The sequence below is a fragment of the Ictidomys tridecemlineatus genome, chromosome X (assembly GCF_052094955.1).
Source record: "Ictidomys tridecemlineatus isolate mIctTri1 chromosome X, mIctTri1.hap1, whole genome shotgun sequence".
In the NCBI taxonomy this organism is placed as follows: domain Eukaryota; kingdom Metazoa; phylum Chordata; class Mammalia; order Rodentia; family Sciuridae; genus Ictidomys; species Ictidomys tridecemlineatus.
In genome coordinates this window covers 30204047-30221548 of record NC_135493.1, presented here as the reverse complement: position 1 = coordinate 30221548, position 17502 = coordinate 30204047, and the positions used below count along the sequence as shown (strand labels likewise).

Sequence of the window (17502 nt, the reverse complement as noted above, 5' to 3'; positions counted from 1 at the left end):
TATAGGGCTACAATCAGAGCTCAACACCAAAGTAAATGATAATGTGAACAATATCCTAGATCTCAGTTAATAATCAAAGGTAGCACTACCATAATTTTATAGTGAGAATGCTCTATCAGAAAAGAAAGGAAAATAGTTTAGGGGACCATATTCTATGAATCATTTTATAGCAGTCGTTAAGGAAGTAAACCCAACAGTCACCCCAAGCAAGAGGAAAGATCACCTTCAACAGCCAAGCTATGGACTCTTCGCCAAGTCAGTGGCAGGACTCAGCACTATAGCTGGCTGAGACTGCAACCTCAGAGCCACTCTAAGCCACTTATGACCTTGGTCCAAATTGTGGGTTCTCTGAGCAATGACAGGGTTACAAGGACAGCAAGAGAGTAAGATGCATGAGTCGTAGGCTTTTTTGGGTCAGGGATAAAGAATGAAATTAACCCAGTCCAAGCTGTTCTATCCAATGGTTGCACCTGCAGGTCTAACAGGAAATACTGGGGCAGCCATATCCTGAGACTCCTTGCAGGTGATAGGGTCCTCTTTCCTACCCTTCCCCTCTTGAAGGGACCATCCCAGCACTTGAGCGATTCCATCCCAGCAGGTACATACTGAAGCAGTTGTAGCTGTACAATGTCTAGGTAGGAAACAAAAGGCCGGGGTGGGGGGGGGTACTATTTCTCCCACTCAATTTGTCTTGAGCTTGGCTGCCTCTTCCTCTGAGCCCCAGGGGAGCTGTGATCCACATGTCAAATTTCCCTACACTTCTGCCACCAAAGAACCATTCTGATTCACATGGCCTCCCTCCCAAGGCTTTACTAGACCACCCAACTGCTTAGTTGAAAGGTTGCTTATGGTGGGTCTGTCATTTCACTTCTCATCTCTCAGCACAGGTCATATGGAGCTCTGGGAGAAATGCCAAGGGAATCTGATATGTCTGTGCTGAAATATTTTGATAATCCAATATTATGTGAAGTAAGTTGTCCATCATCTGCTAAAGATTGGAGCTCTTGTTAGTTAAATAAAGATTTGGCAGTGCTAATATTGAATGTGATAGCATTTGCTCTTGATGCCAATCACTGTGACTTATTTATTTTGTATCCCTCTCCTGACCTCACCTAAACATACCCATAAGTTAGACTTTCAGCATTTAAAGAGTTAATAACCTCGGTCTGGACCCTAAGTCCTGATATGTAATTCCATGAAGCACATATTTTCATCTCATAGGTTCCAAAGCTGATATGTGGTAATGAGTCATTCAGCAAGTGAGTGAGCCTAGCTAACTGCCTGTCATTCAGATCCAGAAGTGGCTTTGCTGTTCTCTATTTGTCCTTGAGTATGCAGCGATTCTTACAGAAAGTGACCTGAAAAAAGAGTGCTGGGGCTGGGCACAGTGGTGCACTCCTGTAATCCCAGCAGCTTGGGAGGCTGAGGCAGGAAGAACACAAGTTCAAAGCCAGCCTCAGCAAAAGTGAGGAGCTAAGCAACTCAGTGAGCCCCTGTCTCTAAATAAAATACAAAAAAAAAAAAAAAATAGGGCTGGGGATGTGGCTCAGTGGTCTAGTGCCCCTGAGCTCAATCCCCAGTACCAAAAAAAAAAAAAAAAAAAAAAAAAAAAAAAAAAAGATGGCTGGGCCCAGATTGGAAGTAAAAATAAAGAGCTCAAGGAAAAAGAATGAACTTAGTGAGAAAAAATTTTTTTTAAATACATTAAAGAGTAAAATATCCAGTTTGGTGTTGGTTCAGATCTACAACATGAACGAGTTCCCTAGACACTCCATACAAAACTAAGAAAAGGCAATTAACGAAATTGTTTGAGTGTTCCAGCCAGTGTGAAAACTGACTTTATTATGGTGTTTATACAATCATTAAGGAGGTCACTGAAAATATGTAGGTATACTTTCCTGCACTGTGGGGTGAAAATTATAGTCTACGATTGTGTTTGCAAATTTGGGATTTTTTAAAGAATACCAAGAAACTATTGTCCCTTTTGTTTGTTTGATTGGTGTTCAATGGTTTCCAAAGTGCTTTCGTGTTCTCAAGAGATGTGGTTGGCAACAGTTAGAGGAGCAATGGGAGGGATAAGGGATGGATCCATATTATGGCTCAGCCACTTTTTCTCTGTTGTCTCAGATAAACACTTTATCCTCCCCAAGTTTCTGGGTCTCCATGTGTTCCATGAAAATACAAACACTACTTGCTTTGCTCACTTTGCAGAGTAAGGTCCAAAAGAACTAATCTGAGAAACTATTTGAGAACTATAATGAATAGCTGCTATGGAGTTAACTCATCCATCCATTCATTTCACAAACATTACTGAATTCCCTTTGTGCCTTGATTAGCATATGGAGGGGACACTAAGCTCCCACAGTTGAGATTAAAGGTCTAGACAGAGATACAGATAAGGGAAACAGAAGACCTGCGGGCAGCTGTGTGAGCCTGCACTTGAGCTTAGATTGTACTGAGAACAGAGAAGCTGCAGAAGGAACCAATAGACTCAACCCACTGCCCGCAGCTGGTAGGCAGGTGGCCTCTTTCTTTCCTCAGCCATCACCTCCCTCCCCATTCTGTCCTGGTTCTTGTCTTCTGCAGTCAAAATGAACTTGACAGCAGGAACGGAGCCAGCCAGCCCCCTTACAAAATTTCCACTGGGTCTCACGCAGCTCCGTTTCCCCCAAAGTATGGCCCCAGATTCTGGTCCAGCCAAGGAAAAACATAGTAATTACAGTTGGCTGCTTACAAAAATAAGCAGATGGATAAGAGAAGAAGGCCGGATAGAGGGAGAGGAACGCTCTTGCAACTAGATCTGAATGACACACTATTTAACCTAATTACCTGCAAAGCCACATCCAGCCATTAAGGATCCATATTCTGTAATAGAATTTCCTGCAATGGAAATACTCACCCACGCACAGGATGTTGAAGCAGAAGCCCTGGCTGACTGACTTATTCACCAGCTGGTCAGGCAAGCTGTCAAACCCCACATGTCCAGCCAGGGGGACGGTTCGGCAACCTTCACCCTAATTTGGGAGGGGAAGGAGGGAGAAAAATCAAAATGTGCTTAAAATTAATCTGGGTCTCAGTTCTCCATCCAAATGCTCTCCATGATAGGAAGTAATAACCATCCAGGTCCCTGGTTTCAGTCCTTTCAGGTACTCCCTGCCTCAAAGCAAAATGGCCTGTCATGTATTCAAGAACCCAGGCATCTTCTAGGCTTACCACTGAATGTCACCATAGTTCCGCAATCCCTTTTGTAGAGCAAACTACAGAGGGGGCTTTTCAGGAGTGGGAAGGCAGGGTCAGGGGAAGAGAACACTGGCATCCAAAGTTCTCAGACTTGGGTTAAATCTGCAATTAATTGCTTATGAGCTGGGTAACCTCAATGAGACTTGGTTTCCTTCCACAACTGTCATATGAGACAATATGTCCTATCTTAAAGTTGACTGGGAGATGCAGATATGCTAATTAATACATGCAATGAGCTTAGTACATGCATAAGTAGTCAGTAAATATCCCCAAAACCTTAGATAGCAATTAATCCTCTCTCCAGAACCTATAAAAGCAGCATAGCATAGAGGTTAAGGGGCATAGACTTTGAAATCAGGCAGGTTTGAGTTAGAGCCCTATGTCGGCCACCTTCTGGCTATGAGGCCTCTGACAAGTTATTTAACTTCTCAAAGTTTCCCCATGATAAAATCAGAAACTAGAGCCAGGCATAGTGGCACATGCCTGTAATCCCAGCAGCTCAGGAGGCTAAGGCAGGAAGATGGCAAGTTCAAAGCCAGCCTCAGGAAAAGCAAGGTGCTGAGCAACTCAGGAATACCCTATCTCTAAATAAAATACACAATATGGCTGGGGATGTGGCTCAGTGGTAAAGTGCCCCAAGTTCATTCCCCAGTACACCAAAATAAAATAAAATCAGAAACTAGTAGCTGATGTGCAGGTTATATAGGAAAATGCTCTTCGAGCACTTAGTATGGTCCCTGGCACATGGTAACCGCTCAGTCAACAGCAGTTATCCAAGGATAACCTCACAGTGCAATGACCAGGAGGGCATCCTTGGATCCTGGGCTGACCAATACTGCCATAAAACACCCTGGCTCCCTCTAGCTAGAGGAAGCTGCCTCCAGGTTCCCTCTGGTTCCCTTGACTCCGCAAGAGTCAGCCAAGCCACTCCCAGCCATGGAAAGCAGAGGGCCTTTGCTTCGCCTGCAAGGCCCAAAGCTGCTTACAGCTAGTTAATGGCTTTACCAAACAGGAAGTGCCTCAAACTAAGGCAGGTTTCCAAAGAGCCTGAGTGAAGGACAGAAAGGGCCTGAATGGAGTGTCAACTGCCAATGGCCATAGTGGAGAGGAGGGAAAGAAAGGGGGAGAAAGGAGGAGAAGGGAAGCTGGAGACAGCAAGCTAGAAAGAATGATGGGCTATGGGAAGAGTCAGCATTTGTGTTGGGTGGGGCTGCCCCAGGCTTTCCGTAACCAGAAAGATGCCAAGAGCAATCCCAAAGGGCATGGTTAGTGCCAGGAGGCCTGCCCCAGCATTCCAGTCTTCACTAAGCTTACACTGGCTGGATCTGCTATCACACTAGGTCCATAATAAGCACATGCTTCACACTGAAAGGAATGGGCTGTGATGGTGGAGGAGCCTCTCAGTCCTCATCAGAACTGGCTCCCAGACAGCCCTTCACCCAGCTCGGGATCCCACTTCCACTGGTGTCATCAGATCCTTCAAGAGCTAGTGCCGGTTACTGCCATCTGGTGAGTTCATTATCCTCACACAACTCACCCCACACACTCCCAGTGGAGCATTCTTGACAGACGACCATATGCCATCATTCAGTCAGGTTGGTGTATTCTGTGCCCCAGAAAGGCACCTGAAGACAGCTGAGTTTCATGAAGGACCCACATCACGCAGGGCTTTGTTCTACATTCACCTCTTTCTGTTTCCCCTTCTCCATTTTAATTAAAGCCAACAGTAAGATGTAAGATCCCCAGACTTAGTTCTTAGTCCTCAACACTGCAGGGAAGAAGGGATTTAAGAAGCAATATGCTTCCTCCATGGAGCCTCCTACATAGCAGGCCTTGGAAATTGGGATGGACGCAAGAGTTGAGGTTTCCTGAGCCATATTTTATCGTCTCTGGCTGCCTCTTCCTGTCTCCAAATTCAGCACCATGAAATGTCAAGTGCTCCAAAACCCTGGATCCAAGTGCCAAAAGAAGAGGAAAGGGATTCTCAAACAAAAGACAGTGGAGAGCAGTGGGGAAAGCTCCCCACCTTATTCTTTGATATATTTTATTGTCAAAAACTTACCAAGGGGCTGGGATTGTGGCTCAGTGGTAGAGCACTTGCCTAGCATGTGTGAAGCACTGGGTTCGATCCTCAGCACCACATATAAATAAATAAATAATAAAGGAATTAAAAAAAACTTGCCAAGCTCCTCCCATGTGCCCACCATTATCTCCCACCCAGCACAGTGCTGTAAATAAAGAGTCCCGAATAGCAAAATAAAAAGTATGAGCTGTATTCCCTAGGCAAAGGGACTTGGGGAATTTTGAGTATGTTTAAGCAGGGAGGGCCATGATACAAGTAGGGCTTATGAAAGATCACTCCAGCTACAGGGTGGTTTGACTAATTGGAGGAACAGGAGACTAGGGCAGGGATACACATTGGAAGAGGGCTCCAATAATGTTGACATCCAAGTATTGTGACAATAAATGCTGGTTGAAGTGAACTGATTTGACTTAGGACTCAAGAAAGAGGCCGGGGGTATAGGTCAGTGGTAGAATGTGTGCTTAGCATGTATGAAGCCCTGGTTCCATCCCCAGCACCACATTCACAAAAAAGGAACAAATTTGAGAGATGCCCTAAAGGAGGGATGAGACTCAATAAGTGGCTGGGCAGAAGGAATGGGAAAATAATCAAAGCTGACTTCAAGATCTAAACCTTGATTGATACCAGCAAGGACAGAGAGAGTCCAGGAAAGAGTACTTGGTTAGTGGGAATGTCTAACATTGTTTTCAAAAAGTTTTTACTAAAAAAAAAAAAAAAAATCTACTTACAGGTTTGTTGTTGTTGTTGTTGTTGTTGTTGTTGCTGCTGCTGTTGTTTAGGGCCCAAGGATTGAACTCAGGGGCACTTGACCACAGAGCCACATCCCCAGCCCTATTTTGTATTTTATTTAGAGACAAGGTCTCATTGAGTTGCTTATTAGCACCTTGATTATGCCAAGGCTGGCTTTGAACTCTGTGATCCTCCTACCTCAGCCTCCGGAGCCGCTGGGATCACAGGTGTACGTGCCACTATGCTCAGCTACTTACAGGTTTTATGTTTGATAATAGTAATCAATGTTCATTGCAGAAATCATAAAGAAGAAAATAAAAATCACTCTCCAGAGATCATCATTTAATATTTATTATGTATTTTCCTCCAATCTGTATGCCTTTTGGGGGGAGGGGAGTAGCAGGGATTAAACCCAGAGGCACTTAACCACTGAGTCACATCACCAACCCTTTCTGTTTTTTATCTTGACACATGATCTTGCTAAGTTGTTTAATGTCTCCCTAAGTTGCTGAGGCTGACTCTGAACTTGTGATCCTCCTACCTCAGCTCCCCAAAATGCTGGAATTATGGGTGTGCACCACTATGCTTGCCTTTTGTATGCCTTTGTTTTTTTAATAAAATAAGAATACTGCTGTATATTCTTTTTCATTACCTGAACTCATACCCTTTTTATTACCTTGCTTAAAATAGTATGGATTTTTTTAGTAACTAAACATGCTTCTAAAAAATTGTTTTTATTGGTCATATAGCATTCCAGTGCAGGAATTTTTCATATTTTCTTAACCAATCTTCTATTGCTGGACACTTAGTATATACTCAAGTGTTTCAATATAATAACACTGGTTCTTCCAGGTTTGCATATATCTCTGATCATGTCCTAGAATCGAAGCCTACTAGATCAAAAGGTTCACACATTTTAAAGACTTTGGTGCATGTTGATACATTATTGAATAGAGAATAGTACAAAATTTATATTTCTACCTCTAATATGTGAGTGTTTACCCACAAGCACCAAGTTTCATAGGCTTTTTAACCATTGTGAATTGAATCATTGAAAAATAGCATTGTGTTGTTTCATTTGCATTGTATTAGTGAGGGTGAACATGTTTTCATTATTCAACTGTATATGTGAATTTGTGTATGTGAATTACCTAGTCATTTCTTTGCCCATTTAAAAAAATGGGGTGTTTGTCTTTTCTCTTGGATTTGGAAAAACATTTTATGTGTTAAGGAAAATAAGATCGTTTTGATTTTTATGGTAAGATATCCATGAAAAGCAATCCAATAAGTAGTTAGCAATATGGGATTGTAGGCTCAGAGAGCATTCAGTACTGAGTCATAAATTTAGGAGTGAGAGGTATAACACTGGATGTGCTCTCTGAGAGAAGTACAGGAATCAAAGAGCTAAAGACTGAGTACAAGAAATGTTCATGAGTAAGAAATGGAAAGATGAAGAGGATTCTGCAACGAGAAGAAAATGATCAGAAAAGTAAGATGACCCAATAGTTCTCTGTTGCCAGAAGCCAAAGAGAAAGTCAAGAAGAATTACTTCATTGATTCGGATTTTGCGAAGGTCACTGGTGACTTTTAGAATCCTTATTTCTTCTGTATCTTTTGCCCAGTGTCCATTACTCCTAAATTAACTGAAGAGCCTGGGGACTAGGGGACAGGGGACCTGGTTAATGTGATTTTTTGGTCCTCAAGCAGAAAAGTTTTGTTTCTTTTCTCAAACCCTGTAGTTAAGCTTCAAAAATGTATTTGTGTAGTTCCTATTTTAGGAAATCCTGTCTAATGAGCACCATGCACTCTTGCTTTGATGAATCTTAAACTATGTCAAGGTCATCATTAGGAATATTTGTCTTCATTGTTCAGACCTAAATATGTGGAGGTAAAAAAGACAGGACATTGGACTGGAATGTACATTTACCCCTGGAAAGCCCCTGGAAGTTTCTTTCCTCCTCTCTCACTAAACCTGGTATCTCTTTCCTCTTTCTCCTTAAGGTGGCCTAATTAATTGAGGTCCTGATTACTTTGATTGCAGTTAATTGAATGCTCCCTTGACTACAATGTACACTAGAGGAGATGAAACTAGCAACTTGGCCCAGCACGTCTGATACTAAACCCTCAAGTTGTCATCTTGAATAGCAGGTGATGCCATGTTCAAGGCTTGAACCAAGATGCCAAAAAGGCCATAATCACCAAACTGTAAACTGCACATCTCCCTAACCTTAAAACCTCCTCTTAGATTCTAATCTGCAGAAACTCACATATCTGTGCAAAGATCTCTGCACAAGAAAATTCATTACAGCCCTGCATATAATACTAAAAAAAAATAATAGAAAAAAAACCCTAAATGACAATGGGAAAATATTTAACTAAATTATGATACATGCATATTCTGGAACATTCTGCAGCCAGTAAGAGGAATGCAATATATGGAAATGTCACAGTGAAATCTATTAATTTGTACAATAAATATTCATTGATAATTTGTACAATAAATATTCATTTTAAAAGTTAAAAAAGAGGAATGTGGTAGTTCATATGTACTGATGTGAATATCTCCAAGATAGATAGATAGATAGGTAGGTAGGTAGGTAGATAGATAGATAGATAGATAGATAGATAGATAGATAGATACCAGGGATTGAATTCAGGGGCACTCAACCAAAGAGCCACATGCCCAGCCCTATTTTGTATTTTATTTAGAGACATGGTCTCAGTGAGTTGCTCAGAGCCTTGCTTTTGCTGAGACTGGCTTTGAACTCGTGATCCTCCTGCCGCAACCTCCTAAACCTCTGGGATTACAGGCGTGCGCCACCACACCCAGCTTCCAAGACATATTTTGAGATAGAAACAGAACAAGAAGCACAGGATGAACCTCTATATTCACAAGAAGCCTGTACATGTGTCTTTTCACATAAATGTATAGGAGCACATTTACAGAAACTGAAAAAAACAACTGCCTAACCAAAAACACAGTGGCTAGCTCAGGGGAGGAAAATGGAAGCAGGGGCCTAGTCAGGGGGGTCGTCAGCATGCTTTTGCAGTGTTTGATTCTTTTATACCACAAATTTATTCACACATTACCTGTATAATTTAAAAGCATTTTTAATAAAAGAAAGGAGAGTTCTTGCTCACTGGGCTTAGCAGCAGAGGTAATTAGGATGCAGAGAGTCTGAGAGGAAGTAAAAGGAAGGCAAAATAAAAGAGTGCTCATGAGAACTGGGGGAGCCCCCACTCCCCTCCCCAATTACATTTCCTGTTTTCTCTTCATCTGCAGTCACCTGCGGTTTTGAAATACGTTATACCACATTTCATATCACAGACAGAAACGCTGCTCTTGTTCCCTTCTACCTCCTCCCCTGAGGGCACACCAATTTCGTTTTTTAATTGAATATTCGTAAGATTCATATTAAGAAGAACAAGCTATGGTGCTTCCAGCTGTGCATCTTTCTCCCATTGCTGTTATTCTGAAAATAAAGAGTCCCAAAAGTACCCAAGTAGGCAATTGCTGTCCCCCACTCCCCACTGCCTCTCTTCCAACATTAGTGGTAGAGTAAGCAAGCAGTATTTGAGGCTTCTGGGAAGGAAGGATCCATCTGTGTCAATAGAGAATTTCCTGTCTCAACGTTTAAGTTAGTAGCTGTCCTCCTGAAGGACGAATGAGAGTGAAATGTTTGGAACTCATTATCTATGATGGGGTTTTCCTTAAACTTTTTCCTCTGGCCTTGTCCATCCAAATGCTAGTGAGGGGCAGAAATATGGAGGTGGATTTTCTTCAGTAGCCTCAACAGTTGCTTAGTGGTGGATCCAATCTCTCACACCTTCCCTTTTTTCCATCACCATCTCTGGCCTTGAATACTAACTTACAGTGCAAATCTCCAAGCCTGTCACAAAAAAATAAAAATGGGCCAGGCGTGGTGACACACACTGGTAATCCCAGTCTCTCAGGAGGCTGAGGCAGGAGGATCGTGAATTCAAAGCCAGCCTCAGCAACTAAGAGAGGACCTAAGTAACTCAGTGAGACTCTTGTCTTTAAATAAAATGCAAAAAAGAGCTGGGGATGTGGCTCAGTAGTTAAGCGTCCCTGGGTTCAAATCCCTGGTACCAAAACAAACAAACAAAAAAATCATCAATTCAATGACATGATGAAATATTAAACAATTGAAAAAATGTTTTCTAAAAATAGTTAATAACACAAAGAAATCCTCACCAAATGCCGTTTATCAAAGTAAAGCAAAACAAAACACCAACACACACAGGAGCATCCCAGTGGTCAAGGGAAACTGCGATGACACTGGTTACTTCTGAGTAGAAGGCTTATATGTGATGTTGTTGTTTGATCTTTTCCAAATTTTCTATAAAATGCATGCTTTAGTTTTATAGTCTGGAAAAATGTTGTTTGGGTTTTTTTTTTTTTTAAAGAGTCTATGATGAGGGCCGCAGTTGTAGCTCAGTGGTAGAGCACTTGCCTAGTGCATGTGACGCACTGAGTTCGATCCTCAACACCACATAAAAATAAATAAAATAAAGTTATTTTTTAAAAAGAGATTCTATGATGATACTTTCCCAGGCAGGAAGTGGCCTCAGATATTCTAGAAAAATCTTCAACTACAACTAAAAAGATGGATAACCAGAATATTTAGTTAAGCAGAACATTTAGCTCTCAGGAAGTTTTACTGCATATAGGACATTTATTTTACCAATGATACAATAAAACCCTGTTATTCTTCTAATACTAACTTATTATTACATATAATAGATGTAACTTATTATTTTACAGTACAACTTATAATTGTAAAGATTCGTGTAAACCAAAAGTCAAAACATATATCCTAGGGGCTGGAGATGTGGCTCAAGCGGTAGTGCGCTTGCCTGGCATGCGCAGGGTGCTGGGTTCGATCCTCAGCACCACATAAAATAAAATAAAGATGTTGTGTCCACCGTAAACTGAAAAAAAATAAATATTAAAAAATTCTCATTCTAAAACAAAACAAAACAATCAGGTGGCTCTCAGCCCCATCTGCTGCCTCCAATGTTATCATAAGAACCACAAAAACACCAATAAATTCTCAGAATTTTTTTTTTTTTTTTGGTGGTGGTGCTGGGGATTGAACCCAGGGCCTTGTGCATATGAGGCAAGCACTCTACCAACTGAGCTATATCCCCAGCCCCAGAATTTTTTTAAGAAGTAAAGATTTCCAATACACTCAATACTTCAAATACTAGGATGTCCCTTATGGTGATTAAGCCAGGTTAAGAAGAAACAGAATAGTTTCAATGCCCTGTACTGGGAGATGGAATTTGGGGGACATAGCAAGAAGAAACAAGGCCTGCAAAAGCTGGCAGCTGGCCCTAAGGGGCCTCAGAAATGCCCTTCAGTGGAGGAGGAGCTTATGGGACGCTGGGGAAGCATAAGGAGAGTCCATCCTTACCACACAGGGGGGAAGGCCCATTTTTGGCAAAGCCAATAGATGAAACCAATTTAATACACAAGATAAATTCCAGAGTAGCTTTTCATTCTATAAAAGGATCCACAGCAGGATTCCATTAAATGGCCAGCTCTTCTAGTGCATTTAAAGTGGGATTCCACAGACATTCAGCTGTCATGTACCTTTATTGGAAGACAATAGCTATATATACCTACATGGACAGACAATATCCAAAGAGTTGTTTCTATTCTACTTACAGAGACCCTGCTGAGCTAAAAGCATAGACTCACCTTCTGCACAATTCAATTCTCTCCCCCACCCAGCTCAAGGAGTCAAAGCAGGGAAGGGGTGGAGTTCATTTCTGCCACCTCATTCGGAAGCAGAAGGAAGCAAAAAACCTAAAAGAAATTAGGCTTGAGAACTAGGAAGCATAAGAACCAAACCGTACATACAACGTCAGGACTGGAAACGCCCTTAAAGATCACCTACTCCAACCCACTCTTTTTATGAAAGGGGAAACAGAGACTCAGAGAGAGGAAATGACTGGTCTCGAGTCACAGAGTGATTTAGTGGCAGCAAGTGGTGCTAGGATCCAGACCCCTGTCAAGCAGACTGCCACTCTCAAATGGAAAAGCTGACTTAAGTGGCAGATCTATTTCTTTCTGCTGCTAAAATTCCAGGACTTGGGGGTTTGTGGTTTGGTATTTGTCAAGAGTGAGAAAGGTCAAGGAACATGACCCAGGTGGTCCTGGCCCACAGAAGACAACTGAGGCAGTCCCTGCCATGAAGAGCCTATTCCCCTCCTCTCTGCTGTCTCCCGGACTTTTCTGTTTCCTCTCTTCTGACTCCAGTCTAACATTCAACCTGGCCAGCTGCCCAGCTCCACTCAAGAGCCCCAGGACTAAGGAGCCTACCTAACTCAACAAGCCATTGTCTAGGTAAAATATCTCCACCTCAGGCCAGAGGTAACCCCTGCCCATGGCAGTCAACTGTCTCACAAAAACTAGACAGATTCCTTTCAAGCCAGGCAGTTTCCAGTTTTCTAGGTGTTCTGGATTTTGTTACCTCCAATCCATTAAAAAAAAGAAAGAAAGAAAGGAAAGGAAAGGAAAGAAAAGAAAGAAAGAAAGAAAGAAAGAAAGGAAGGAAGGAAAAGAAAAGAAAAGATTTACCCATAGGCCTCTGGGTGAATGCCCAACTACCCTCGGGGGAGTCTGAATTGCCTCTGCCTCCATCTGGTCTAGTTTAATGGGGATCTGAAAAAAAAAAAAAAACCCAGTTCCTGCTTCAGCATCAGTGTTCAGAGCTGGGGGCCTCTGCTGTGAAAGGAAACCAAACACCTCAAACACTACCTCACACCTCATCAGGGCCGTGAAAGCAGAGTTCTGCTCCTGTTACCCCAAGGCCTTCTTTAGGGGTCAGAGAGGGCCCTGGCAGGGGAAATCGGAACCCTGAGGCCTGTCCCTGAGAAGGCCTGCAAATCTTTTCCTGGTTGAAGGGATGTCCCAACTCCAGGGCCAGCTGAGAGAATAGTGCACAATTCAGCAGATGGTTGTCTCTAATGAGAAGACACTGGAGGAGAGGATAACATTATTTCTCACCCTCCTGAGCATGTGGCCTCCTTCCTCTGTGCAGGCAGTTGAGAAACCCACGATTTCAAATCCTGGCAGCAGAAGCCTCCTCCTGCCAAACCGAGGAGGAAGGGTCTGTGTTTCTAATTTATTCTGCCCCCCTCCAGTTGTTACTTAAAATAATCCATCATTACATGGCTGGTGGCTCCAAGATTTTTATTTAAAGCAATATGGAGAGAGGGGGGAAAAAAAAGAAAACCCACACAACCCGTGACTGTGCTATCTTGGATTTAAGCTGAGAATCTTTAACATCAGTCTTCAGGTCACTCAAGTATACTCTTCTCTGACCCCTGTGAGGGTACTGAGGGGTACAGGGAGAAGAGGGGGAAGAGAAGGCCTGGCAGGATTTTAATTTCTTAGAAACATCTGGAAAAGGTGAGCATTTTTTAAAAGGGAATCTGTGTCATCTAGCATTGTTTCATCCATTGACCAGCATTAACACTTTGGACTAAGTCACTTGATCTCCCTACATGCATAAAATGAAGAAAACAGTAATACTTTTCTAGAAAGCTGTTGGAGAAAATGATATCATACAGATGGAAGCATTTTGAGACAGTTAAAAGAAACATGTTACTTCTATCCATGGTGTATCTTCTCTTCCTTCCTTCCTTCTCTTTCTTTTTCTTCCTTTCTTTCTTTTCTTCTTTCTTTCTTCCCATCTATCTTTAATGTAGTTTTAAAGTACATGCAACCAAAAGGCCTTCTCAATTGTTCATGCTAATATTAAACCATGGCTTTGCTAATCCAGCAATACAGGCAAGTCCAGAAATCAGTTCTATTTAGTTTTGGAATACCTTTTTCCAGGGGACTTATCTCCCTAATTAGTTTTGCTCAGGCTAATACAATGGGTTTGTTCCCTTATACCACATAAAGGGAGGGGCCGTGCTGGGTAACAAAGCCAGCAATTAATAGAAAATGTACAGCAGAGACTCCACAAAGTAAATGCTATGCATATGACTGCAGATCAAAATCTCATTACACTATACAGACAAATCACTCTACTGTAATGCAGTTTTGTAATAAGCACACTGCTAACACATTTCCAGGATTTAGAATGTGAAGAGGAAACCGGGCTTCTTCCTACCTCTCCTCTGGAAGCTCTGGAGGGCAGAGTTTCTGCTTGCTTTGGCCACCACTCTATCCCAGCATCTGGCACAGGGCCTGACAGAGTCAGTGCCCAATAAATAAATGTTGAAAGAATGAATGGAAATAACAGTGGGTGAATTAACAAATGAAATGTTCCCAACCTAGTGGCAGAAGTGTGATCTCACCCATCTTCGCACCTGCCCATTTCCTATTTGAAGCCTTTCTTGTCACCCACCGCTTCCATCCACACTGCTGGATTAAGACTACTTGTAATGAATCCTCATGGCAGGAAGTAGCTCTGGGCAGCACTTAGCACAATGATAATTATATAGAGATTTGTGTCTACCTCTACCACTAGATGTGAACTCTCGAGGGAAAGAGGCCATGTGCATTTGGGGGGCACTATAATGGTCCCCCAATTTTTTATTTTGGAAAATTTCAAACACACAGAAAAGTTGGAAAATGGTATAGTGATTTCCCATTGGCCTTCAACTTAGATTGGACAATTTTTAATATTTGGAGCCATGTGAACTTTCTTCACTGCTATATCCCTAGTAGAGCTATAGGTGAATGTTGGGGTCCTGTTTTTCCTGCTCAAAGAACAATATTACCTTTGGTGAGTAGGGATGGCTGAGGCAGGAAGCTTCAAGGAGAATCAAAAGGTAACTTCCACCTGACAGCAAAACCAGAATGCAGCAGCAACCTCTTCCTCATTGGTGGGCAGTTGTTCTGGGACAGTTGCCCTAGGCCAACCGAGGTAATTTTGTAGGGCAAAGTTAGGCCCTACAAATTCTTTCATTGGGGAGAAAGACCTTTACCCAGATTGTCACCGGGAAAAGCAACATTGTTCACATTGTGGGATTGGTTCCAGTGAGAATCAACCAGACTATTCTTCCTGTGGTCAGTACCTACAGCGCCCACCCCTAATGCAACTCTGAAAGAAATAACTCAGTATACGAGGTAGGAGATGCTGCTTTTGGAACCTGCACTGTGTCTTGTTAGATTACCCTGGACAAGTCATGTGACCTCTCAGTGTATATTAATAGCAGCCCAAGCCACCTCAGGCAGGAGGTGGAGGTGGAGCACCTCAAGGATCTTTTATAATGCTCTCATTATCTCAGTATCTACAATTTGTCTCTCTAATTAGACAGGAAGCTACCTTTTTTGGTAGCCTACCACCTTTTTTTGAGGGGGTATAGTTGACAAGGGCCACCCATCATATTAGACACATTAGTCATACAAATAAATATTCATGGACACAGCAGAGAAATAGCGCTGTCATACAGAATCCTTTGTGGTGTTCATTCAAATGGGATGGAATTGAATTATGCACACAAGAATTGAACTTCCAAGTTGCATGCTTGGCCAAATAAAGGTACTAGCCAACAACAACTCTCCAGCCTGTTTAATCACAATGACCCTCAACTGACCCTGGAAAGAACACCCAAACACATACACACACACACACACACACACACACATACACACACACACACACACACACACACATGCACATACACCAGGACACTACTCACATGGTACCATGTCTCAAGGCTATTAAAAAAGAACTCCTAAGCTAACCACACTTAGGCTTAGGCTTATTCTCTAGTCTTTTCATCCTAGACACATATGGAAGAAACCAGCAACAACCAGTAGCCTAAGGTCTCTTGAGTTAATTCCATCTTCCCTTGTGAATTTCAACTTCTTGCAAACACAAAAGGGAGCAGAAAGACAAATGACACATAAATAAGAGCTTCACTGGCTTGGGGGGAGGGAGGCATGGAGAGTGACGTCAGTTTTCCCAGAAACCCATTTATCATGATAACAAGGTCTCAAGTGCTTGGGCTGCTGTTTCAGCTTCAGAAGCTGGCATACAATTATGTCCTCCAGCTTACAGTATGGCAAGACCAGCCAGAGCAAAGTAGAGCCATGCAAAGCAAAGCAAAGCAAAGCAAGGGACCTGTAAACTACCCCCTACCCACTTCATCTGCAAAACAAAGAGGATCTCTGGAGTGCCTGAGTTGTGCCTGAGGTGAAACAACCTTCTGGAATGTTCCCCTTTGCAGGTAAGGGAGACTGGTAAGAATGTATGGAAGGGTCGATGCAAATTCATTATCTGACAAGAAAAAAAATCATTAGTGTCATTTTTGGTCACTGTGGATGGAGCAAGCATAATCCAGGAAGCTACTTCCTCTACTTAAACTATGCCATCTCTAAAATGCATGTAACAAGGGGCAGAAAAGCACTCTAGAAGCCCTCAAAACACTAAAGCAATAAATATTACAGTGCCAGTTTTGTGGAAAAGAGAATTACATCAAATCCAATCATCACAGAGCACTGTCTTCTATCTACTCCTCAATCTTCCACACCATGACTGCATAAAGAGCTCTATTCTGGGGGGTGTTCAGGGGGTAAGGGAGGTTCCAAAGAAAGGATCCTGACCTTCTAAACTGGGACAGAGGTGGAATAAATTTATTCCATCACATTCTAGATTCAGATTTTAAAAACAAATCAATTTCAATTACACCACACACCTAGAGGCTGGTGGTTTCTTTTGTTTTTTGTTTTGTTTTGTACTAGAACTGCATTGTGTGGAATATTTCCGTAAATAAGTAAACTACAAGGTTTAACAACATTTTATGTGGCTCAGATATTTTCATCATGTGATATTTAGTGTCATGGGATTTGACCTACCTCTACATCATTGCCCTGCCTCAACTCAGGGTGCTGATGGGCTTCTTAAAATCCTAGATACCCATGGATGAATAGAAAAACTAGGTTGTTCCTCTGAAATGGAAACATCTCCTTGCACAACCAAACTTCTGGTCTAAAACAAACATGGAGCCTCAGGTCACTTCAATGATTTCTCTGCACATCCCAGGATGGAAAACTTCAGTTTTTTAAATGAAGACTTTTTTTTTTCTTTTCCTAGAATTGGTTGCCAACAAAAAGAGAGCCGATACTGCTTTTGCAAGTCTCACACTTATTTTCCTGAGTCCCCACAGAAAGAAGCCAGCTCCACAGGTTTTGGCATACAAGCCCAGTTACACTGAACAGGCACCCGAGACAGACCCCCAGAGGCCCGCTGAGAAACATGCCAAAATACGCAGCCGGCCACCTACAGGCCAGCGAACTGCACCCCACACAGACGCAGAAGTGGGACCCAGAGGCACACAGAGCAAGCAGACACTGAGGCATTCTGGACGCATGGACGCACACCATAGAGATGAGCACACTCACAGAAACAGGCAGACTCATCTGGGGTCACAGACAGAACCCCGGGCGCCACTGCCGCCTG

At 42.5% G+C, this 17502-nt stretch overlaps 1 protein-coding gene, 1 long non-coding RNA gene and 1 other non-coding gene across 8 annotated transcripts in view; 1 reads left to right on the top strand and 2 right to left on the bottom strand.

Annotated features, from left to right (window-relative positions):
• Positions 1–17502, bottom strand: part of Septin6 (septin 6) — a 72319-nt gene that overhangs the window by 53867 nt on the left and 950 nt on the right. For all 6 annotated transcript variants that reach the window (XM_078034327.1, XM_078034328.1, XM_005319369.5 and 3 more), the window contains exon 2: positions 2900–3014. In XM_078034327.1, the coding sequence (XP_077890453.1) occupies positions 2900–3014 (115 nt within the window). The remainder of the gene's footprint in view (positions 1–2899; positions 3015–17502) is intronic.
• Trnam-cau (transfer RNA methionine (anticodon CAU)) lies at positions 11152–11224 on the bottom strand. Its single transcript has one exon. It is a non-coding gene; the product is annotated as a tRNA-Met (tRNA).
• Positions 16024–17171, top strand: LOC144371699 (uncharacterized). Its single transcript, XR_013431699.1, has 2 exons — positions 16024–16270; positions 17137–17171. It is a non-coding gene; the product is annotated as an uncharacterized LOC144371699 (long non-coding RNA).